We start from the raw sequence: 24746 nt of genomic DNA, 5'->3' as shown, positions 1-24746 counted from the left end.
GGAACAGAGAGAGGTAGACCAGATGTCTACAATTATGGTGGTGCCCTGTCTTCTGCTCTCTGTACTCTGTGCATGATTCAGTGAATTAAACGTGAGGACGGATGTGCCTGTGAGCTGTGTTCCAAGGCTGGGTGAGATTATGACTCTTCTCCATATCAAAATCTGGGAGCCTTCTGTTTGCTACATCCAACCATCTCTGTTTTGGCAGTCTTCTGACCTCAGCTGAGAAATTACTCAAGGGTTCATGGATAAAAGCAAGAATTAATCAAGAAAAAAGAACCATCCCTCAATCTAGCCAGCAAAGGAGATGCACTGGCAGCTCCCCTTTAGCTTAATTAACCATTCACAAAGCACTGCACTGCACTTCACAGACTGCCTACAGCTCTATGCAGGCCCTCTCTCAGTTACCTGGCTCAGGTTGTCCAAAACCAACTCTAACCATGCAGCAACTAACTTATCTCGAGAGGCACAAAAACGCATGCAACCCTGACCAGGAAGCCCACTCTCGAGAAAGGAGCCCAAGGACAGAGGGCAGAAGACCAAAGAGATATTTGTAGCACCACTGTGGACAGTATTCAACAACAGAGGATTGTTATGTCTATCCTGGCACATGGAGCTGGAGGATGTCAACACAGCATCACAACGAGTGTTAAGGAGACAGACTAGCAATACGGAAAAGGGCTCAATAAATAAGATGTGGTCTCAAATATGATCCAATCACTCCTTCAACTAAAACCACTCAAAAGCATGGGCCCACAAACAAGGTATGGAAGAGAAGGCAGGAAAATAAAACTACCCCCTAGAGTGGTGGGATTAGGGATGGTTATTATATCTAGTGTTCTTTGGTATGTCCACTGTATTATTTAACAATAAAATTAGCCCTGTCACATTTATTACCCACTTCAAATGTACAATTGAGGCTATTCTGGACAGGGCTTCCTCAGAGAGCTCTTTCTAGAGCCTGAAGCCAGGAATTAGGAGAACTGAAAATGGTGGGGCCATAGTCCCAGTGCTGACAGCAACTCGCTGAGTGACTTGGGCCAGCTTCTTCCCCTCTCTGGCCCCAGTGTCCTCAAATGCCAAATGCACAGGTGGCACAGTGCTACGAAAAGCCCAAGAGAAGCATAAAAGGTGACCTGAGGCTCTCTGTGGCTGATCCTGGGACCCCAAGTGTGTCGGATTTGGCAGGAGACGGGGGCAGCGGCACGGGAGAGGGTGGATTCTCCTCCTCGTTGAGGGGCTGGCTGTCAGCATCAGCGTCTTCCATCTGCACTTCCGGGTGCTCTTCCGTGGCAGGTACTGGGGAGAGGAAGGAGGGCACAGCGTCAGAGAGAAGCCAGGTCCCAGGGCCTTGCTGTGTTCTACAGGGAAGCCACAGAAAGCGTGTGTGGAGGGGCCTCTGGAAGCCTTGCCTCCCAACAGGGCCCACAGGAGAGATCCATGCAGGGGGCACAACGATGCAGAGCCCAGGGCCCTCTGACAGCCACGCCCATGCCAGCCACTAACCCAGGAGCCACAGAAGCAGCCACGAGGCCACAGAAGCCACAGGAGCTCCTGGACACAGCCTGGAGCCCAGCTCTCCAAAACCCAGCCTGGTTTCCCTGGGCCTGGAGAAGCATCAAGGCCCTGGGGTGGGTGACGGGGGTGCATCACTCAGATAGGGCGTGGGGAGCCTGGGGGTACCACGTCCTAGGGCCTGGCCTGGTGCGGCCTGGCTCAGCGGCTTCCCCTCTCTGGGCCTCAGTTTCCCCATCCCAAGGTAGGAGTGACAAGGCTTTCCCAGGCCTGTGGGGGCATAAGACACGGGGCTAAAGGGCCTCACACTCTTTTTATATTTGATTTACCATGTTGTGTCAATCTCTGCTGTACAGCAAAGTGACTCAGTTATACACATATCAACATTCCTTTTTAAAATATTCTTTTCTATTATGGTTTGTCATAGGATATTGAATATAGTTCCCTGTGCTCTACAGTAGGACCTTGTTGTTTATCCATCCTATGTATAATAGTTTACCTCTGCTAATCCCAAACTCCCAGTCCTTCCCTCCCCACCCCCCTCCCCTTTGGCAACCACCAGTCTGCTCTCTATGTCTGTGAGTCTCTTTCTGTCTTGTAGATAGGTTCATTTGTGCCATATTTAGATTCCACATGTAAGTGGTATCATATGGTATTTGTCTTTCTCTTTCTGACTTACTTCACTTTGTGTGATAATCTCTAGTTGCATCCATGTTGCTGCAAATGGCCTTATTTCATTCTTTTTTATGGCTGAGTAGTATTCCATTGTATATATGCACCACATCTTCTTTAACCATTCTTCTGTCAATGGACATGTAGGTTGTTTTCACATCTTGGCTATTGTGAATAGTGCTGCTATGAACATAGGGGTGCATGCATCTTTTTGAATTATAGTTTTGTCTGGGTATATGCCCAGGAGTGGGATTGCTGGATCATATGGCAACTCTAGTTTTAGTTTTCTGAGGAACCTCCATACTGTTCTCCATAGTGGCTGCACCAATTTACATTCCCACCAACAGTATAGGAGGGTTCCCTTTTCTCCACACCCTCTCCAGCATTTGTTATTTGTAGACTTTTTAATGATAGCCATTCTGACCAGTGTGAGGTGGTACCTCACTGCAGTTTTGATTTGCATTTCTCTAGTAATTAGTGATGTTGAGCATCTTTTCATGTGTCTATCGGCCATCTCTATGCCTTCTTTGGAGAAATGTCTATTAACATCTTCTGCCCATTTTTCAATTGGGTTGTTTTGTTGTTGTTGAGTTGTATGGGCTGTTTGTATATTTTGGAGATTAAGCCCTTGTCTGTCACATCATTTGCAAATATTTTCTCCCATTCCCTAGGTTGTTTTTTTGTTTTTTTTTTGTTTTTTGTTTTTGTTTTTAATGGTTTCCTTTGCTGTGCAAAAGCTTGTAAGTTTGATTAGGTCCCATTTGTTTATTTTTACTTTTATTTCTATTGCCTTGTGAGACTGACCTAAGAAAACATTGGTACTATTTATGTCAGAGAATGTTTTGCCTATGCTCTCTTCTTGGAGTTTTATGGTGTCATGTGTTATGTTTGAGTCTTTAAGCTGTTTTGAGTTTATTGTTGTGTATGCTGTGAGGGTGTGTTCTACTTCATTGATTTACATGCAGCTGTCCAACTTTCCCAGCACCACTTTCTGAAGAGACTGTCTTTTCCCCATTTTATATTCTTGCCTCCTTTGTCAAAGATTAATTGACTGTAGGTGTGTGGGTTTATTTCTGGGCTCTCTATTCTGTTCCATTGATCCGTATGTATGTTTTTGTACCAATACGATGCTGTTTTGATTACGGTAGCTTTGTAGTATTGTCTGAAGTCTGGGAGAGTTATGCCTCCTGCTTTGTTTTTTTTCCTCAGGATTGCTTTGGCAATTCTGGGCCTTTTATGGTTCCATATAAATTTTTTGATTATTTGTTCTAGTTCTGTGAAAAATGTCTTGGGTATTTTGATAGGGATCATATTAAATCTGTAGATAGCTTTGGGTAGTATTGTCATTTTAACAATATTAATTCTTCCAATCCAAGAGCATGGGATAACTTTCCATTTCTTTGAATCCTCTTTAATTTCCTTTATTAATGTTTCATAGTTTTCAGTGTATAAGTCTTTCACCTCCTTGGTCAGGTTTGTTCCTAGGTATTTTATTTTATTTTTTCTGGTGCTGTTTTAAAAGGTATTCTTTTTTTACATTCCCTCTCTGATATATCAGTTAGTGTAAAGAAATACAACCGATTTTTGAATGTTTATCCTGTATCCTGCTACTTTGCTGAACTCATTTATTAGATCTAGTAGTTTTTGTGTGGAGTCCTTAGGATTTTCTATATATAGTATCACGTTTTTGCATATAGTAACAAGTTTACCTCTTCAGGGCCTCACACTCTTGAAGGGCCTCCAATGGAGACATTTGGAAGTTTCCTGCAGTCAAGGGTAACAGGTTGTTTTTGTATTGTGTGTTATCCCTGTTTGGGTACACGTTTGGTATTTCCTTATTTTCGTACGTCAAGAGCCCCCAAAATTCATCAGCCCAACCCCTCTCCTGACCTCTGAGAGACCTCGCATCCTGAGAATTGGGTCCTCCCTGGGGAGCCTGGGTGTGGCCCTACCTCAGTCTTCGTTACCCACCCCAGGGACTGTGGGGACAGGTCTGCCCCAAGGCAGAGCTCAGAGGATGCTGAGGGGCTGGAATGGTGTCCCCACTCCCCACCATGCCTGGGCAGGACCACCCGATAGCAGCCAGGCACAGACCTGGGTGCCAGCAAGGCAGGGGCACACCCCCAAAATGGGGAGGGGAGCATTTTGAAACACTTGGATATGTGAGCTTTTTCTAATGGCCACCATGGGAAAAGCCAGCACTTTATGAAGTTTGGTGGAGGGAACGTAAGCAGACCTCAAGACTTTGGGGCATTTGTTTTACTAACCCTAAGCTCTCAGGGGAAGAGGATGAGCGGGACTCAAGAAGCTTAAGAAGTTTTGCTAGACTCACCAGAGATGCCCCAGGCTGTGGAAAACAGGAGAGAGCCACGGGGCGGCGGGGACGTCCCCCTGCTTCCCTGCAGACCTCGGGAGAGGTGAGCTGGAGGTGGGCCAGGGGCGTGGAGGCAGCCAGGACAAGGGCAGCTTCTCAAAAATGCTCAGGGCCCTGGGGTGCCCCCAGCATGGCTCCCAGGCAGCAAAAACAAACCCTGGTCTCAGCATCCATGAGGCTGTCTCACGGAACATGGGAAGGAGAAGGTGGCTCCCTTACCCCCTGCCTAGTCCTGCACAAGACCCTATGAACTCAGTCACTCCCAGGGGAGGGCGGGGAACTCCTAAGCCTGATGTTTCCTTTCGTGCCAGCTTGGGAGAGTAGAAACTCAAAGTAGAAATTATATTCGTTTATATTATACTGATTTATAGAATAAGAGTACTATAATTCCGAATATAAAGAATATTTTATGCTTAAATTGGTTTAGAGAATAATAATATTTACTGTTAAGCACTTCCTATATGCCTGCTAGGCATTAGTTCCACTAAACTCTAAGTGCTTTATATATATAAACTCCTTCATCATTCCCGGCCACTCTGTGAGGTTCCTGTTATCATTGTCCCCATTTTGTGGAGAAGGAAATCGAAGCACAGAGAGATTAAGAAACTGTCAGCAGAGCCCAGATTTGGACCCAGGCAGCCTGGCTCCAGAGCTGAAACTCTTATCCCATCCTGAGGTTGGTGACCAGCATATGTAGAGGCCTCTGTCAAAATGAAACCTCGGCTGAGAGGTGCCAAGCGGCACCATTGAAATGGGAATAATGTTCTCACTACATGCTGTCACCGCCTTGTCTGCTGCATCTAAAATCATCGTGTGTCCTACTGTTTAGATTGGGCATAGGTAGAAACCATATATAAGACCCGCAAAGTATCACCGAAGGACCTTGCTCTTGATCTTAGATAGTAAATGTTTTAGAACCAAGTCTGAGAAAGAAGGCCTTGATTTACATCTATTAATCTGTGTTGTAAATTCAACCACTACCGTGACCAATCCCAAGCCTTATATAAATCCCTGTTTTTTAAATCTTTTAATTATTTGAAAGATTTTTTTAACTGACAATATTTTCTATTTCTCTACTTGTTTTACTTTTAATGGCTAATATAGGCATTTTATAAATAGTCTGTATTAATGAATATTTAACCAGTGCTGCAGTAAACATCCTTGCCTATTCATCAGTAAATAAAATAAAATCATCATGTGTCAATGACAGCTGGTTCAACCCACTGTCCCAATGTGTCACGGGGACTATTTCTCAAAGTGTGGGGCTCCCAGGGACCAGAGAAGGCACACGATGATTTCAGATGGCACAGCCAAGGCAAAGGATGGCAGAACGGAACCATTCCTCCCTGCCCGGTTCTGTCTGGATCCTGAGAAGGCAGAGAGAAAGCCTCAGGTTAGTGCTGCTACGGCCTTAACGCCTCTCTGACACGTCTGAATCCCCCTTTGCAGCTGGGAGAGCAGACTCAGCTATGAGCCTTCAGCAGGCCACGTACCTCACTAGAAACTACCAACTCTACATTGTTCTCCATAACTTTGTGGTTATTTCTATGTATGCCTTCTCTATATTTATGGCAGGCCATGCTGGTTTTCCATTTGAATTATAATGTAAAGCTTCCTGTTTAAATACACTGAATTAAATGAAAAAGTGAATCCACTGAAAGAAAGATGGTAAGCAAAAAAACGCAGAGTTGGTACAGAATGCACAAAAATCGAGCCGCAATATAAGGGTAGAGGACGTGGAAGACCCTTTGGAGTGAGGAGATTTAGGCCTTGCCTGGAACACTGAGCCTGGCGTGTCATCCCGTCATGGGGTTGATCACGTGCCACCTTGCCCCAACTCTGTGCCCACCCCAAGCCAGGCGGAGGGAGAGGACGAGAGTGGATCTCTTCTTGTGAAATGTTCAGCTCAACCTGCCTGTGAATCTCAGAGGCAACCTTGCTCAGTGTAATCCAAAAACAAACAAACAAATTAAAGGGAAAATGGCAGGTCTTGTTTGAGTCAAGGCAGAAGGTGACAGGGGTTAGCCCAGAGGCACCAGTATGTCCCCCAGTACTTTGTCATCAGGCAGCAAACAGCAGGAGCCTGAAGGCAACTGCGGGGATCTTGTCACAATTAAATAGATCCAGACAGGCTCTCTCTCTGCACTGGCCCCTGAGGACGCCTCCTCTGGGTCTGCCTGTCAGCACCTGGGGGCCTCCCCTTTCCTGAAAGGGAATTTGCTGAGCAGATAACAACAGTCCTCAGAAAGTCTAGCTCCCAGCCAACTCTCAAGGTCGGTAGATTCTGTCTGCAACGGACCTCCACATTCCTCTTCTGGTTCATTCCCCTCTGATTATTATCTCCCCCTACCTAGCTCCCTGCCCCAAGCCTCTTGGCGTGGAGATCTGAGTGACTTGTTTAAACTCGGGTATGAGTGACTACCTGTGTAAAAATTGATGATCTGCAAAAAGCCATGTCTAACCCAAAGAAGTGAATTGCTAATTGTGGAATTTTAGGCACAGAGAGAAGGGGACTAATACTCTTCAAGTCACCACAAAGGAAGATGAAGGCACTGGTCAGCAGAGGAAGAAGGGGTGGTGTTCCATGAGCCCAAATAGTGGTCCCACGCCAAGACCATGGCACCCATGCAGGAAACAGCCCAAGCCATGCAGAAGCACACCACAGACACCAGCGCGCTGGGTGGTCAATTTCACGCTACCTAGGCGACGGATGGAGCTCCTGGTCTCCTTGGCGAAGCTGGAGTTGGACAAGGCTGCCCTCCGGGAGATGAGGATAGGGATGCGGGTGATCAGGGGGTGGTAGCTGGGCACATTGGGGAGGTGCTCCACCAGGTTTGGGGGAGCAAGCCCGGGGGTCACTTGGCCAGGTGGCTGGTCCTGGACCAGGCGATTCAGCTCCATGTCCCGGCCTGGTTTAGCCATGGTGCTGGGGGCAGGGGAATCTCAGGCAGAGGCGGGACCCTGGGGACTGCAATGAGGAGCACAGAGTTGGGAGAGGCAGGGTAGGCGGGGCTCTTGCCCACCAGCGCCAACACAGACCAGCCCGGTGCCCACCTGCGCTTGCAGCAGCTGCACCCAAAGTCGAGCATCACTCTTGTCCCTGGAGTTCAGTGTCAAGAGCATCACCAGTCATGTGGCTCATCCACCCAACAGCTCTGAGAGACAGCCCTGAGCACCCCAGTTCTGGAGCTTTCTCTGCTAACCAACTATTGTAGCATTTCATACTTTAGACTCAAAGAAATTAGAATCAAAGAACCCAGAAGCCCTCTGGCTTAGGCTCACAGACTCAAACGTTCTTAGCCTGGCAGCGTTTTCCATCCCAAAGAAATCCTGGAGCTCAATTAATTTCACTTCCAACCAGAAGCAATAACTTTTCCTAGGTCCCTGTTTCCCCAAATGGGCTGCATATTGGAATTGCCTGGGGAGGTATGGAAATGCCTGATGCGTGGGCCCATCCCCAGAGCTTCTGATTTAATGGTCTGGGGTGAGGACTGGCACCAAGATTTTTAAATCTCCCCAAATGATTCCAATGTGCAGTCATGATTGAGAACATGGGCTCAAGGCCATTGCCTCTCAAAGACAAATGCGCAGAGAAATCACCAGGGATCTTGTTAACAATGCAGATTCTGGTTCAGCAGGTCTGGGCTGGGGCCTGGGATTCTGCATTTCTAACCAGCTCCCAGGTGACACCAAAGCTGCTGGTTCAAGATCCACACTTTCGAGTGGTGGCAGACAAAGGGCTGTGTTTCAGTGTTTCTCAAAGTGTGGTTCCCAGGCCACCTGCTTCCAAATGACCTGGGGAAGGGGGTGGAACCAGCCCCACGGAACCTGAGTCTGCAACCGGGCGATCCTGGTCTTGTTCATCCATGTGGGGTGCAGACTTAGTAGGTTTCTGGCAGATTTGGGTTAAAATTAACAGAGGATGTTTTTCAAAGATCAGGTCGGGAGCAGGCTCAGGACACCTGGGGTTAAGACACCCAGGTCCAGTCCCATTTCCATCAATGGCTGCCTGGGACACAAACATCATTGTCATGGGCCCCATTATGGTCTCTTCTTTCAGTTCCAGTGAGGCATTGTCACCCCCACGCTGCCCAACAACCCAGTGAGGTAGGTACTATTATAGCCCCCTCTTTCTTGATTTGGGAGCCACAGTTAAGGGAGGTCACAGAACTGGCTCCAGGTCACAGAGCGAGCAAGAGGGAGGAGCCAATAGTGAAATGTAGGTCTGTGACCTTGACCACTGAGCCAAATGCTGCCCATATGGAGCCTCGGTTTTCTCATCTGTAAAATGGTCTGTCTGCCTCAAAGGGCAGGTGGAGCACCACCAGTGTCTTGAGGCCTGTGGAAGTTTGCAAGTCCAGGGCTCAGTGTCCAGACATCCTCACTGCCCTAGACTCTGTCCCCATCATCCCTGAAGTTCTCAGGATTAGGGGTGGGAGTGATAAATAATCAAAAGAGTCTAGGACACACGCTTAGCAAGCTCTGGCCCCAGTTTTCACTCAGGTACGTTACATTTGAGCCAAATCCTCACTAGGCAGTAACCTAGAGAGCTGTGTTCCCAGTGAGGGGGTTGGCAGGAGAGGTTGGCTGGGAGTACATTTTCCCCAGGCCTCTTGGGGTCCTGGGGGCCTCAGTGCTATTCCCCTGAGGCCTTTGAAATACATCAACAGGCTCTGACCAAGTGGCCCTAAGATGCACAGAATGGGTTTTGCCTGAGGATGGGACGGGGCAGGGGGACGAGTTGAGAGGGAGAGGAGGAGGGTTTGCCCCTGTGCCCTGGCTGCCCCCTGGCTGCCCCCAGCCTGAAAGCATCCTGGACATTCTTATGCAACCCCACCATACACCTACCTCCTGAGCTGGCGGCCACGGCCTCCTCCTGCAGCTCCTGCAAAAGATAAAGAGGAAACCGAAGCTGTGACCATCAAGCCCTGTCCTAGCCCTAGTCCAGCCCAGCCCCTGTGGGGGGAATCTACCCTCAGGATGGGCCCCAAGACTAGTCCTGGCCCTGCCCGTTTGGTCATATCCTCCAGCTCACCTTCTGGGGCATCCAGTGCACACAGGAGCCCCAGGCCCCAACACCTGGACCTGTCATATGTAATGAGGGGAAATTCTCGGGCAGCCCTCTACGTGTGGGGACAAAGCAACTAAAGCAGCCACCACAGCACTCTCCATCCGGCACCACACTTCACAGCATAGAACTATATACAATACTCCAGGGAAGGGTTTTTAGCCCCATTTTACAGAGGTGGCCACTGAGGCCCAGAGTGGGGAGGTGACTTGCCCAGGGTCACACAGCCACGTGAGGACTGGAGTCTAAGCCCACTGCTCCCCACCCATGGCCATACCACCCGGGGCCCTTCCTGACACCATCTGACCCCTGCTACAAGCAGGGCCTCACAGCACGCACCACCCTGCTCACCTCTGTCCTGTGGGCATCTCATCAGCCAAACCCCACCCCTGTAAGCAAAGGGGACAAGGCCCAGCCCCTTCCGCCGACTCCAGTCCAGGCCTCCGAGGTAGCTCGGGCACCAGGCCTGGTGCTGCTCCATACCTGGTGTGAAGCGCTCTGGTGCTCAGTTTCGCCTACTTCACTCTGGTCCTCGCCACCCTGCGCCACCAGACAGCTATCCAGCAGGACACTGTGACTGCGAGGGGGCAGGAGGGAAGGGCTGGGGTTAGGGGTGTTAAATGTTTCCTGAACTGTGCTGAGTGCCAGGCTCTGTGCCAGGAGCTGGGGCACAAAGACGCCTAAGGATAGGTCCTCGCCCTCTTGAAGCTCCCAGCACAGGGCAGGTGGCAGATCTCACATCCTGCTAACAAGTTCCCAGTCCGAGTCACACTCTGGAGCAAGTAGCTATGAAGGGCACAGCACAATTCTGCCTAGGAAGAAGGGCTTCCCAGAGGATGTGGCCTGCGAGCTGGGAATAGGTAGGGAATAGTGTCCAGGAAAGGGGAACAGCAAGTGCAAAGAAAATCACGGAGGACGGTTTTGAGGAACTGTCCTTTGGGGGCTGACCAAAGGGCACTGTAGAGTGTTCAAAATCTATGCCCAGCATTTTCCCCTCTGAGAGTCTCCAGGCAACCTTGGGGATATAGGCAGAGCAGGGAGTATGAGAAAAGTGAGTCACAGAGAGGTCAAGTGGCCCGGCCAAAATCACACAGCAAATTGTCCCGTATCACACAAACCACGGACACAGACCCTGTTTTTTTCCATGCCATGAGATCAGAGCCACATTGCAACTGCTGAATGTTTCAGGGGTCCCTGGCCCAGGCAGAGGCATACATGAGTGATGGGGGCTGGGGTGAGACTGTAGGAAGGAGAGAAGCACCTGTGCCCATCTGAGTCAGCAACCCCACTCCGCTTGGAATGGGAGTCCCGTGGCCAGATCTGCTGATTTTCAAGAGGAGCCTGAACTACACATTTTAAAGGTGGGACCTCCCCATCTCTAGATGCTGACAGTTAATCCAAATGAATAGATCTATATTAACATCTGTATTATCTATATTAATATCTATATTAATACGTCAATATCCAAAAGAGCCTGTCTCCAGACTAAATTGGGCCCTGAGATGCCTGTGTGCAATCTCTGGGTTAAAATGATGACTTGGGAACAAGGGCTAATGTGATTTTTGTGGTTAGAATTAGATTCTGCTTCCTAACGGCCTCACCCCATGCCATGGACCACTGTCGCCAAGGGGCTCACGGAGGATGCTCTTTAGCATCTGCTGCCCAGAAAACCTGAATTCCCCATCCTTTACCCAGAGGGCCAAGTCTCAGCCCTCCTGAGGTGGGTGAGGAGATGGGGACGGAATTACAGCCCAGTCAGTTTGGAGCTGCTGCCTGGGAGCAGGAATCAGCCAGCAATCATACTGTCACAGCAGCTCCCAAGGGCTGTGTGCCAGGCACCGGGCCAAGCACATGGCACGCACAGTGTCTCACCAAATCCTCACCCAAATAAACCCGAGAGCCCAGCTATGACTGATCCTATTTGAGCTTAGAAATCGGAAGCTCAGAGAGGTCAGATGGCCTGTCCAAGGTCACACAGCCTGTACCAGGTGAACCCGGATAAAAGATGGGTGTCTCTGACCCCAGCACCAAGTCTTTAATACTCCACTGCCTGCCTCTGAGTGTCTGCACAGCCCCAGGTGACGTGGAGGATTGAGGCGAGTGTTTGGAGGATTCAAACATCTAACTCACTTTATTTCTCTTCACTGCATACGCATTTCCATTGTGAGGGGCCTGAATTGTCAGAGTCACACTCTCTACCCTGCCCAGGAAGAAACAGCTTTTCTTCAAGAAAAGGACATATTATGACTTTCATAGGGTCTGGGCACTTCAGCCTTCACAGGCCCCTTCCTCCATAAATATATTTTAAAAATTCCATTTTGTGACTGCATTCATATGAAGATTAATATGTTAACATTATATATTAAAATATTCTCTTCCATCTAAAAGTTCATTTTTTGGTCTGATTTTGAAAGAAATTAAAATGTTCTTGGGGGCCTCTAAAAGTATTATGGGAACTGTGCCTTCCACACCTGACAGAGGAGTCGGCCCTTCCCGGAAGGGTGGGATGGGCTTGTGCTGCGAGGGGCAGACTGGATTCTCCTTCTCTGGAACAGATGCAGGGGCCTCCTCGGTTCTCAGAGCACAAAGGCCCAGGAAATGAACTTCCCACAGACCCAGTCAGAGGCTTCCTGGGGTCTTGCTCATTCCAGAATCTGGCCTGGAAAGCAAGTCCCCGGGAAGCCTCCATTTGCTTATCTGTCAAATGGGTAGGACTCATCCAGTCTGTACTGTACAGACTGGCTTATTTGAATGAGGTCAGAAGGGCCAGTGAGAAGCTCATGGAAAAGTCAAAAAACCTCCCCATGTCCGGTGTCATCTGGATTCTCCATCTCTAAACACTGGTAAGCAGCTTTCCTTGTCTGTGGTACTAGGTGTCCGCTTAGGAGCCCAGCCTGACCTGGGACAGAATCCCAGCTCTGCGCTTGCTGGCAGGGCACCCGTGGATGTGTGGGCTGTTATCTCTGAGCCTCAGTTCTCTCATCTGTGAAATGGGATTACCAGTAGGAGCCTTAGCACAACGTCTGGCATGGAAAACAAGTGCTAATCAGGTGACAGCTGTTATTATGACCGTTCTTGTCATTATTATTATAAGTCCCAGAGGGGGCAGCCTTCTGCAGGTCTGTGAATCACCCACATAGACTGCGGAACATTTTGCACAAACATCCCCAGCTACAGAGACACATAACAAGCCTTACAGTGGCCCGGTCAGCCCCACCAGGGGCTGTTTGGGGACCCATGTACCCCCAAATCATGTTGCCCCTGGTTGGCAGTATGCCTGGTGCCTGCTGAGGCGCCCTCTTGACCAGCCCATATGCAGCAGGCCATCAACTTCTGGAAAGTTCCCAAGTTCCAGGGATTTCCAAGTAGAAGATCAGACAGACTGGCTGAGGTGGGCATCCCAGAGGTCCTGGCTCTCTGAGTTAAAGGTGTGGGGACTAGCAGCAACAGCCAGCTGGCAAGAGTTTACCAGCCCACTGTCCTCCCCCAAGTCACAAAACAGGCTGAGCCCCCAAGTTAAGGTCCTCACTGTTGCCTTCAGCAGACTCTTCACCCGGTACCCCAGCCCCGAAAGAAGGAAGGAGGGGAGCCCTTAGGGAGAAGCAGCCACCTACTTGGGTCTCTCTGTCTTTGCTGACAAGGACGCCCGTGGTGCAGGAGTTCAGCTGGGGGCAATGACATTCATTCCAAGCCCCAGGTCGGTGCATGCCAGTGGAGGATTGGGGGAGCCCGAGCCCAGCCCCGAGCCTGTGAGGCCAGCTCTGGAGCCAGTGTGGCTCGGGTGGCAGATGAGGCACCAATCCTTCCTGCTTCTAATCAGATTGAGGGGATGTGGCCCCAGGGAGGCCAGGTGGGGACCAAAAGGCTTCCGTTACTATGAAAAGCTGAGCTGTTGCCAGCAGAGACCAGGTCGCTAGGCGACCATCTGCCTGTTACCAGGGCTTGCGCGTCGTTGTCAGTAACCCCTGTGCCTCCGCAAAGCTGGCAAAAGCATCCTTCCCCAGCCAGTGACAGCCCAGCCCACCTGTCCCACGCCTGACACCCTCTGGCCTTGGCCCTAGGATCACTGGCTCTGTCACCACAGGGCCCTCGTCCCTACCTGGGGCCCCAGGCCCCAAAGTGCCCTGAGTTTGAAGCTCTGGGTGAACATCTGTATGAGCCTGTGTGTGCCTGAAGTGTTTGTAGGTAACTGTATATATGTACTTGTGTCTAGTGTGGATATGTGCAAGTGTGTACATGTGTGCCCGTGTGTTTGTGCATGTATGCAGGCTGTAAGTGCCCTGCCTACACATAAGTGTGCACATAACCCAACATGTGTGGCTGTGTCTGTGTGCAGGTGTGTATGTGCGGTGCAGATACGTGTGTCTGTGTGTACTGTGCAGAGAACACGTGTGTAGTTAGTGCGTGTGCCTGTGTGTGTGCACATTGGCTCACTGGCTTTCAAGTGGTGTTTTAGCTCAGGAGCTGTGACATATAAAGGGATTTGCAGACCTATGTGTTGGGCATACGGGTTTGGTGGCGGAACAGCTCAGAGTTCTGCAGTCTACACAGAGGCAGGTGAAAGCAGGGGGCAAACAGAACTGTACTAATGCAGCCAGGCAGCATCTAAGGTCTTCATTTAGGGGAGGGGAAGTTACCTGTTAATGAGAGCATCCTGGCTCTGGAGAGGCCTGGAGGGTAGAATTAGGACCAGGTTACAGACGCCATAGTTTTGGCAGAAGAAATAATTTCCTAAGTCAGAGGTGCATATGGATGGAATGGACAGCCTTTGAGAGGTTGTGAGCTCCCTGTCATTGGAGGCAATCAAGTAGCTGTGTGGCCTCCTGCTGAGGATGGAAAGATTATAGGTGAACTGGGCAAGCATGGACTCAAAGTAGATGACACTAAGCAGGCTTCTAGCCCCAAAATCCTGTGTGGCCTCATGGTTTAACTCTTTCCTGACTGGGACTAAAAGTGACCCTCAGTAGGGATGAGAAGATGGGTGACTTTTGATGGAGCACTTACTCCACACCAGGTCCTACCACATCCATTCTCACAGCCAGCCCTCTGACCACTCAGGAGGGGCTGTTATCAACCCCTCCCCCCATTTTAGAGATGTGGAGGCAGAAGTTCTGTGCCCATCTGCCACTTGCCCAGGTCACTCTGCTGAGAGAAGAAAAGCTTGTGCTCCTAACACTTGTGATGCTACCTCGCCTCAGGCCATGGCCAAAGGGACAGGGAGGAAGTATATGGGCCGGGGGTACCACAGAGGGCAGAGTGACAGGGACAGGGAAAAATACAAGGGGGATGGAGCAAGAGGACAGGTTAAATCATCTGGCCTGATCTGTGGTACAACTGCCACCACGCTGCTCCTCCTGCCTCAGTCTCTGCACAATGCAGTCGCCAGCCTGTGTCACTTCCCTGCTCATAAACCTTCCATGGCTCCCCATTGCTCCCAGGAAATCAAGTTCAAGGCCTTCACAATCTGGCCCCACCACCTCTGTAGGATCATCTCCCACCCCTTCCACGAGCTACGCTGTCACTCTTCCCGGGACATGCGGGCTGCTCGCGAGGCAGCAGTTCACTCCTTCCTCCTTGAGACACTTTCCAACTGGACCTCCAGGCCTCACACCCTTCTCATTTCCCTCACCCCCCATGAGCTCCTCCCCCTCCTTGGTCCTTTCTGGTTCCTCCTCATCTCCCTGACCTCTGATCTGGCATTCTGGCCTCTCCTCCATCTACACTCACTCCCCGGGCATCTCCTCCAACCCCACTTTCATTCCGTCTATGAGATCAGACGCCCATCTTTACATCTCTGGTCCAGCCTCTCATCCCCTAACTCCACTCAGGCATCCAGCCATCTGCTCGTCACCTCCACGTGCATCCATCTCTCCATCTGCCCTTCTGTCCAGCCCACGTTGCTCAGAATCATCTCCCTCTTAGTGGTTTCTTTTCTTATTATTCAAATATATTTGATATATAACATTTTATAAGGTGTGCAACATGATGACACATTTGTATATTATGATACGGTTGCCATTGTAGCGGTAATGAGCACTTTATCACATCACCTAATTATCACTTCTTTTTAGTGGTGGGAATAATTAAGATCTAGTCTCTTGGCAAGCTTGATTAGAACTTTTAGCGGTTTCTGAGTTCCATTTTTAAGCTCTTACTGGAACTGAATTCTTTCGTGTGTTTTGATGTTGAAATTTTTATGGATGTGGATACAGAATCAACCATTATGGACGATAGAGCAGAATCCAGGGCAGCCTTAAGAGGCATCAAAGGCAACCACTGGGGACCGACTGCTGGGGAGGGTGTGAGGGACAGAGACAGCTCTGCGCCTTGGCTTTGTTAATCACACGGGAGAGCTGGGCGCCCATTGCATGGGTCCGTGCATGCTTCCATGCATTCAAGCAGCACTGATTTGGTGCCTACTGTGCTAGGCACTGTTCTAGGCTCTGGAGACATGGCAGTGAAGGCAACAGACAAAAATCCCCACCCCGGGGCTTCCCTGGTGGCACAGTGGTTGAGAGTCTGCCTGCCGATGCAAGGGACGCGGATTCGTGCCCCAGTCCAGGAAGACCCCACATACCGTGGAGCGGCTGGGCCCGTGAGCCATGGCCGCTAAGCCTGCGTGTCCAGAGCCTGTGCTCCGCAACAGGAGAGGCCACAAAAGTGAGAGGCCTGCGTACCAACCCCCACAAAAAAAATCTCCACCCCGTGGAGGTGCATTCTACATCTGTATGTGTCAGTGTGGGTGGCGTGGAGGTGGTCGCTGAGTATTACGTACTATGAATCCCAAGGTCATTATGAGCACAGTGGGGTCCCCCAGCACCGCCTCAGCCTTTCTGGTCAGTGCCCAGCGGAACTGGGCACGGAACAAAGGGAGGAGCTCCCGTGAGCGACAGAAAGCACCCTCACCCCAGAAGCCCTGGCAGCCCCTCCCTGGGCCACCCCTCAGCCGGGGGCACGGGTCCTTACTCAGGTTCCTCCTCCTCTCCGTCCTCCTCCTCTCCGTCCTCCTCCTCTCCTTCCTCCTCTCCGTCTTCCTCCTCTCCCTCCTCCTCCTCTCCGTCTTCCTCCTCCTCGTCTTCTTTCTCCTCTTGAATCTGAGGCAGCTCCCTGAGTTGAGGTCAAAGGCAGGAGGTGAGGTCGCCTGTAGCTGTACCCTGAATCCACCTCCTGACCCCCATTTTCAGTACGATGGACTGTGACCCCCCCCCAGAGACCAGACCTTAATTTTCCACCCAAGACTTTACCTGGGGAGCCCTGCCTGAGCAGCCCCAGCTTCTCTCTAGCAACAGGGCTCCCTCAGTGCATCAGGGGCTGGTCCAGGCCCCCAACTGTCCTGGTGCTGACCCTAGGTCAGCCCCTGATCCTCGCTGGACCTCAGTTTCCCCATCTTTGCAATGGAGGTCATGGGCCTGAGGACCTGAGGCCTCCTGGCTTGAGCAGCTATCACCCAGCTCACAGGTGGGAACTAAGATGGTTCAGCCCCTGTGGAGGGTGACCCAGACGTCACTACCACGGTGACACATTCCCTTCCCCGAGGACCTTGCCACTCCCTTCTGGAAATGTGTCCTGCAGGGGGTACACACATGCACATGCAAGGACATGTGGACAAGAGTGCTTGTTGCAGAACTGTTTATAATAATAAAATTTTGGAATCAACCTAAATGGCCATCAAGAATGGACAGGTGAAATACATTCTGGCATATCCATATGATGGAATACTATGCAGTTGTAAAAAAAAATGAGGATGATCTCCACGTACTAAATGTGGAAAGACCTTAAGGTACGTTGTTGAATGAATGTAGCAAGGTGCGGATAGGTCAGTGCCTGTGATAGGCTACCTTTTGTACAAAAAATGAAGGGAATCCATGCTCATATATGCTCAGATGGGCCCTGGCAAGGTACGGGAGATGCTGGCAGCCACTGTGCCCGTGGGGAGAGGGATGGGTGTCTGGTGGGGGGGAAAGGGAGGAAGAGGCAGACTTGGTGTCCGCTCTATGCCCTTTTATACCTTTGGGATTTTGTACCGTGTGCCTGTTATCTCCCCAAGCACTGCTGTTTTCAGGGCTTTCTCTGGCTCCCACCTGGGCATCTGCTCCACCACCGCGCTCTCCTCTTCATCAGCTGGAGCTGCCTCTGAGCCCTGCGGGCTGCTGCTGACCTCCTGGTGCTCATCCTCCTCCCAGTGAGGGCCAACATCTTCTAGGATGAGACTGGGCTCCTCTTGCTCTTCCGGGAGGATGCTGACTACAGGGGACACAGGGTGTGGGGGAGAGTGGGCCTGGGCCTCTGAGTCCCCGGGACCACACAGGGAGCCTTGGTCATCACCAGCTACACCCCAGCTCTCAGCCAAGCAGCAGAAAGGGCACCGCTATCAGTGGGACCACTGACAACCAGGTCAGTGCTAAAGTGATGGGCTGAAGCCCACGATCACTCATCCTGTCTCCCTCCATGAGTTTTCCCTCTCTTTTTCCCCTTGAGACAGAGCTTCAGTTACAGTTAGTCTTGTTTCTCACCGGAGCCTCCTTCTTGGAGGTTTGTGCAGAAGCAGAAACTATGCTTCCACCACAGCACTGCAGGTGATGCCAAGAGACCCAGGCTCGAAGTCCACCCTGCCACATCCAGGTGCAGTGGCCTGGAATGTCCCGAGGGATGCAGACAAAGCTTGCCCACCACCTGTTCTCTAGATGCCACCCCCTGGTGACAGCGTACTACATGCCCATAATCTCAGAACCTCCTTCTGGGAGTCTAGGAAGACTTCCTCCTGGACTAGAGGCTCCAACCTCCAAGGGAACTTGACTTTCTCTTGGAGGTGGTCTCACTTTCAACATTTCTCCACGTATCCTGGTCCCTGGCAATGAAAACACTGTGGGGCTGTGACCTTGGCAGAAGTGGGTGCAGGGGAGTCTCCTCAGGAGACTAAGCCCACCCCAAGACAGGAGAAAGGTGGAGATTGCCTGGTAGCAGGGGTTCCCAAAAAGCTCCAGCAGTCTTGGTGGCCTTCAGGCCAGGCATGAATTACTAATGGCAATTTTAAATGGAAGCTAGCCTCAAGTTTTATCCTTTGACTTTGGAAGTTATTGTTCATGGTGTAGACTAATATTAATAATAGTAATGGTAATAATAACAGCACCAGCTACATTTATTGAGCATTTACTATATGCCAGGCCCTGTGCTAAGTGATTTACATGGACTAACTCAATCAGTCCTCACATCAACCTTCTGAAGTGGGAATAACTATTACCCTCATTTTATTTTCCCTCTTTTATATCTTATTCCTCATTTTACAGGTGAGCACGCTGAGATGCAGGTTAATACCTTCTTTTACGGGGTGCTCCCCACGTGCCAGGCATGGGGCTGTCTGCTTTCCAAGAGTCACCCCACTCCCCACTCCTGCCTCCTGGCTTCCAGGTACCGAGGTCATCAGGCCTCACAGAGGAGGCTACTGCCTGCCCTCCAGGGAAGCCTCCCACATGCTTCCTAAACTACGGTCCTGGCTCCCCCATCCCTACAAGCAGCCCTGGGGTTTGACCAGGGAGGATCCTCCAACTGTGGCCCTGAATCCATTGGTGGGACATACATGTCATAGGTATGTGTCGTTCTATGTTGCCCCCCAGTAATGTTGCAGTGTCTTCATCCTGATCAGCCCCTGAGGGTTCAAGTTCCTGCCTGACATCCAGGTGACATCCAGGGGACAGAATATCCCCTGGCCTGTGAGCTCATGAGCTTTCACGGCAACCCTGCCGGGTAAGAACACTACTCTCCTCCATTTTATCGACCAGAGAGGATGAGTGACTTGTCCAAGGCCACACAGGATGCTGGAAGCAGTGACAGGCCCCCTGACTCATTTCCCTGGTGCTATCCCAAGTGACAAACATGCCCCAGGAGCGCCTCCCTGCCATTGGTGGCCACTCCATAATGGGCGCTAGAGGCTGTCCTTGCTTGCATCCTTGCTTTCCCTTGCATTAACCCTTTCTTTTTAGGTACTAATTAGTGAGTAGGCATTTTATAAACACTTCCTCCTTTCATCTTTGTGCCAGGCCTGTCCCCATTTTACAGCCAAAGCAGAGGAGGGTGCCGGAGGGTACCAGCCAGGAAGGGCAGGCAGGGGATACCAATCCCTGGGCAGGGCCCTTCCTCCCGTGGAGCTCCCAGCCCTCTCTGCAGGCCTCTGATTCACAGCTCTCCCAGCTTTTCCAGGGTCCACCCAGGTCACAGATGGGGCTACGATGCACCACAGGTGCTCAAACTCACATGGAAACTGCTGCTCCACCCAGGGCTTAAACTTCACCCTGGCGTCCCTCACGGGCACACCAGCTCCTGCGCAGCATCCTCTCTGCCAGCCTAGGATGGCCCTCAGGGCAGCTGAATAGAGTTCTGGCCCCAGCAGTGCAGATCAATTGCCCCATATAGAGAAGGAGCTGCTGTTTCTGGGAGCAGCAGGCAGGAAACCCAGGAGCATGGATTCTAGGCCAAGGCCCCCGCCCGGTCCCTGGGTTGCTGGCAAAGCCCAGGCCTTGACTCGAAACCCCATCCTCCCTGGCAGGCCTGGGTCATGATACCAACTCCCTCTGCCTCTCCCCGGTCCAGACCCACATCTTCTCCCATCTGGCCCCCGAAACACTAACCTCTCACTAACTGGTATTTCTCAAAGCACGGTCCTGGCCACCACCCCATCACCAGAATCATCTGGGGAGGTGGGTGCTTCTTGAAAATGCAGATTATCAGGCCCCACACTCTTCAAATTGAAAGGTCTGGGCATGGGACATCCTTCATAGCTCCCCCGAGATGGGGCCTGAAGTTCAAGAACCCTTGTGTCCATTGTTTTCTCTGCCTCCAATGCTTGCTTAGCCTCAGAGCAATGTTTGTGAAGTCACTGCCCTGCTCAACCACCTTCAGTGGCTCCCCATTGCCTACAGCCTCGTCCCCTAACATCAGGCCCCAGCTCTTCTAGTTTTACCTTCTGCCTCAAGGACTCTGGGCTCCAGATTAGCTGAAGTGCCCACCTCTCTCCCTGTACACTCTCACCTCCAGGCATATGTTCATTTTATTACGTCTATCAGCTTGCCCTCCCCTCACTGCCAGTTTGAGACCTCAGGGGTCTCAAACTCCGAGGCCTATGTAGCCAGGGAGATGGTGCATATGGGTAAAGCGGAGGGTGCCACCTGCCCTCAGGTGGCAGCTGCCACTCAGACTGTCCTCACAGGTACAGTGTGGGACCATTACAGCTCGATCTTCCCAGTTTTCAAGAGAAGCCAGATTTTTCTATGCAAAGCCACCTGATTTTTAAATGTTGACAACTAATTTTAATTTTTAAAAGCACGCCTTGCCCCAAATGAAGACATCTGTGGAGCCAGCTGGGACCCAGGGCAACTGGCTCAGGACCCCTGGCTAACTCCTTCCGGCAACCCCAGTACCACAGGCCGTATTAATCCACCCACTTCTCAAACCTAGGTACTCACTTTAGCCTTATCTGAAGCAATAATATCATGCGATCACAGGTTTGATGTGCTACCGTATGCTTTTTAATGTCAATTAAAGCACGTGCTGCTGTCCGCTGGTAGTCCCCAACTCTTTGAGGGGGAGAACATAGCCAAGCCTAAGGAGATCCTCTTCGGGGAAAAACTGTGTCCCGGGGGGCCGCTGAGTGTGCCAGGCACCATGCTGAGGGCTGCGCCGGCATCTTCTGAAAGACAGTGCCCGCGGGCTTTCCCGCAGCCTCTGGTGGGAAGTCCTCCTGCTGTCTAGCCTAAATCCCACAGGCTGCCCTTGGTTGGCCTTCCCCTTGCTCTGGTGGAAAGGGGCCAACCCTGGTCTCCGAGAGGCAGTTCTGGGACCGGATGCCCCTCACCCTGCCTGGGATTGGGGGCGGGAAGCAGGGGGTTCAAGGAGGGTAGGGGGGTCAATGGCCACCTCATCCCCCTGCCCTGCAGGTCTTCTCTTCAGGGAACCCTTCTTTCCTTCCATCCGTCTGTCCATTTGTCCATCTGCGCTCTCCCAGGCTCCCCTCCCTTTTGTTTCAGAGGCCTCCAGCTGCCGCCACCGCTGAAACAAAGAGGAAGAGAGAAGGGTGGGTGGCGGGGTGGACAGGCGGAGGGAATGAATGAGCGAAAGGATGGGGAGACTGGGGGACGGACTGGGGGCGGGATACTCATCCCTCACCCCTCAGGGTCACCCCTATGGTGGGTTGAATAGTGTCCCCCCAAAAACGTATATCCAAGTCCTATCCTCTGTTACCTGTGTGACCTTATTTGGAAATAGGGTCTTCGCAGATGTCACTAGTTAAAGATCTCAAGATGAGATCATGCTGGATTTAGGTTGGGCCCTAATCCAATGACTGGTGTCCTTACAGAAGACAGGAGAGGGAGATTTGGCAGACACAGAGGAAAAGGCAGAGATTGGAGGGCAGCTAGATGCCACAGGGCACCAAGGATGGCCAGCAGCCACCGGAGCCAGAAGAGAGGCCTGGCATGGTTTCCAACTCAGAGCCCCAGAAAGAAACAACCTGCCAACACTTCGATTCTGGACTCCTGGCCTCCTGAACCGCGAGAGAATACATTTCTGCTATTTGAAGGCACCCTGCGTGGTCCTTTGTTACGGCACCCCCAGGAAACTGACACACCCCGGGGCTGAGTCCACCCCATGGCTGCCCCAGGCCCCACCATGACCCGGACGCTCCAGGCACGCAGGGAGGCCCTGCTACAGCTGGCTGAGACCTGCCTCCTTCCAGAGCAGGGAAAAGGGTAAGAGGGCTGGGGGCTCCATCCTTAGAGCTCTCAGCGGCCCCTGGTAGGAGGGGGCGCGTGGGTGGCTCTCTGTTCCAGGGAAGGTTTTCCACTCCTCTAACCTTGGCCTGGCTGAGCAGCTGCTTAGCCCAGGAGACTCTAGTCACTGCTCCATGACAACTTGCTTTGTGACCTTGGACACGTCTCTGCCCCTCTGCCTTCCCCAACAGCCATAGGCGGCCCACGCTGTGCCCTCCAGGGTGGCCACGAGCTCGAGACTGAGCGAGCCCTGCTCTGAGCCTCCCCTTCACGACGCTGTCACGATTATACAAACCCCATGACACCCACACCCGAGCTCCATAGCTGGCCAGCCTGTGGTGGCCGCCCATGTCAGAGTGCCCATTGGCCCAGCAGGCCTGGGGCTGGCAGCCCTGGGACGCCCGAGGCCCACGGTCCAAGGGCCTGTGTCCAGGGTGGAATAGTGCCACTGCTCCCAGGCCTTAACTCTGCCCTGCTCACCTCCAGCACTCATCACTGGCCAGGCTCATAGCAGCCCTGCATGAGCATTTGTGAATGGATGAATGAATGAATGCCCCATATACCACATGCCTTTCCAGAGGCCATGAAATGAAGGAAGAGCAGATTTGGGGCCCTAGCCCTCCCCTCCTGGCCTCAGTCTGGGCCCCAGTCCTGGTGCAGAGCTGGGATAAAAGGCAGCACACATACCCCACAAGGGAGGGGATGCCCTCCCAGCTCAAGGGGTCCAGTTCCCCCAGAGAAAGCTCATCTCCCTCCTTTCACCCCACAATCAGGGACTCTGCTTAGCCAAACCCACTGGCCCAGGGGGCTGTGGGGAGTTCTCACCAGGGGCTCCCAGCAGGAAAGGGGGGCCCATCCAACTTGACCTCAGAATTATTTTTTCTGGATAGAAGCTGGAAGGCAAGCCAGGTTCCTGCCTATGTGTGCATCCACCCACCCCCGGCTCCCAGGAGGGGCCTCCAGCCACCATCTGGCTCTGGGCCGGGCTCTGGCGACCTGGCCAGGCTGACCTGAGGTAGGGCCTACAGAACATGGGGCTCTCCCAGCTCCAGGTCCGGAGGCTCTGCCTGCCCCACAACCCATGCACGCTCAGACCAAGCAACCCCCATGGAGACACACACAAGGACCCACTAACGTGTCACTTACTGCTTTGCACGTCACATGTCACAGGGGAGTCAGGCTCCTGTATGGGGAGAAAAGGAGAAAAAAACTGCTGTGGACTCCTCACCGGCCTCCCTGCTTCCATCAGCCCTCCCGGCACACGCAGGAGCAAGGGGTTTCCTCACGGCTCCCGGGACACTGCAGAGGATCCCGTCCTGCTTCCTCCCTCCCGCCTCAGAGGTCGCCCGCTCCTCCAGTCACTCCCCCACCAGGGTTACCACCTGCCTCGTCCCACCTCAGCTCCTTTGCCCAGGCTGGGCCCCTGCCTGGAACGCCCTCTCTCTGGTTCTCCATGTATGAAAAACCTCTCCCATCCTTCCCTGGAGTGTTGTCTCTAAGTTCCATCTGCACAAAGGCCTATCCCCGCCAGCACCACACCATCCCCCCGCAGCCCCATCCTCAGGGATCCCCCCCCTCAGTGAGCACATCTTCATCCACTGATCGCTCCTGCCCCTGGACACCCCGCTTTCCTCCTATTGGGGAGCTCCAAAGCTGAGCTTCCTCTGCCACCCACAGAGGCCATGAACGTGGAGCCTGAAGGCTCAGCCCACGGGGAAGGGACCCTGAAGCTTCCTGTCCACCTCCTACTGCAGGGGGACTGCGATCCAGCCTCCTGCCCCCCAGTTCCAGGTGCTTCTATGAACATGGCCAATTGTCCCCAAGAGAGAAGGGCCAGGTGGGAGGTTCTGGGAGAGGGAGAGGTGGGGGAGGCCCTGCTCCCCCACCCACCCATGTGGGAGCCCTAGGTCGTCAGAAATGCACACAGGGCCCACTGGCTTCCTGAGAGCCCCGCTTCTTCCCAGAACATTCCGGGCCTCTCCTGTCTCTGGGCCTTTGCACATACGGATCCTCTGCCTGCGGGGCCCTTCCTACACCACCCCCTTCACTTTCACCCACCCTCTTCCTCCTCCTCCTCCCCCTTCAGTTCTCAGCTTGCAGGCCACTTCCACTAGGAAGTCTTCCCTGATGCTCCTGGGAGGCTCCTCCTCTGCACCCCACATCCTCTCTGCCCACCCCCCCGGGAAGCACCTCCCCCACTGACTGTGACCACCTGGCAGGAGGGGCTGGGCCAGCACTTCTCAGCCCTGTGGCCACAGTGACCAGAGAGTGTGTGTGGAATGAGTGTGAGCCATGCAGACAGGTGGGCTGGGTGGGCTGAGCTCCAGCTGCAGGCTCCCTTCTTCCTTCTGTGCCC

General features: G+C 52.3%; 1 protein-coding gene across 1 annotated transcript in view; it reads right to left on the bottom strand.

The window, feature by feature from the left end:
• The window catches only part of CNGB1 (cyclic nucleotide gated channel subunit beta 1), a gene marked incomplete at its 3' end in the record, with an annotated part of 139418 nt that overhangs the window by 83711 nt on the left and 30961 nt on the right, over positions 1 to 24746 (bottom strand). The window contains exons 12-18 of the mRNA XM_079724051.1: positions 23537 to 23573; positions 17711 to 17873; positions 16668 to 16736; positions 14267 to 14299; positions 10113 to 10206; positions 9410 to 9446; positions 1137 to 1299 (exon numbers count right to left, since the gene is read on the bottom strand). Coding sequence (XP_079580177.1) covers positions 1137 to 1299; positions 9410 to 9446; positions 10113 to 10206; positions 14267 to 14299; positions 16668 to 16736; positions 17711 to 17873; positions 23537 to 23573 — 596 coding nt within the window. The remainder of the gene's footprint in view (positions 1 to 1136; positions 1300 to 9409; positions 9447 to 10112; positions 10207 to 14266; positions 14300 to 16667; positions 16737 to 17710; positions 17874 to 23536; positions 23574 to 24746) is intronic.

Source organism: Hyperoodon ampullatus, assembly GCF_949752795.1.
Source record: "Hyperoodon ampullatus genome assembly, chromosome: 18".
Lineage (NCBI taxonomy): Eukaryota > Metazoa > Chordata > Mammalia > Artiodactyla > Ziphiidae > Hyperoodon > Hyperoodon ampullatus.
This window is presented reverse-complemented; position numbering and strand designations above follow the sequence as displayed.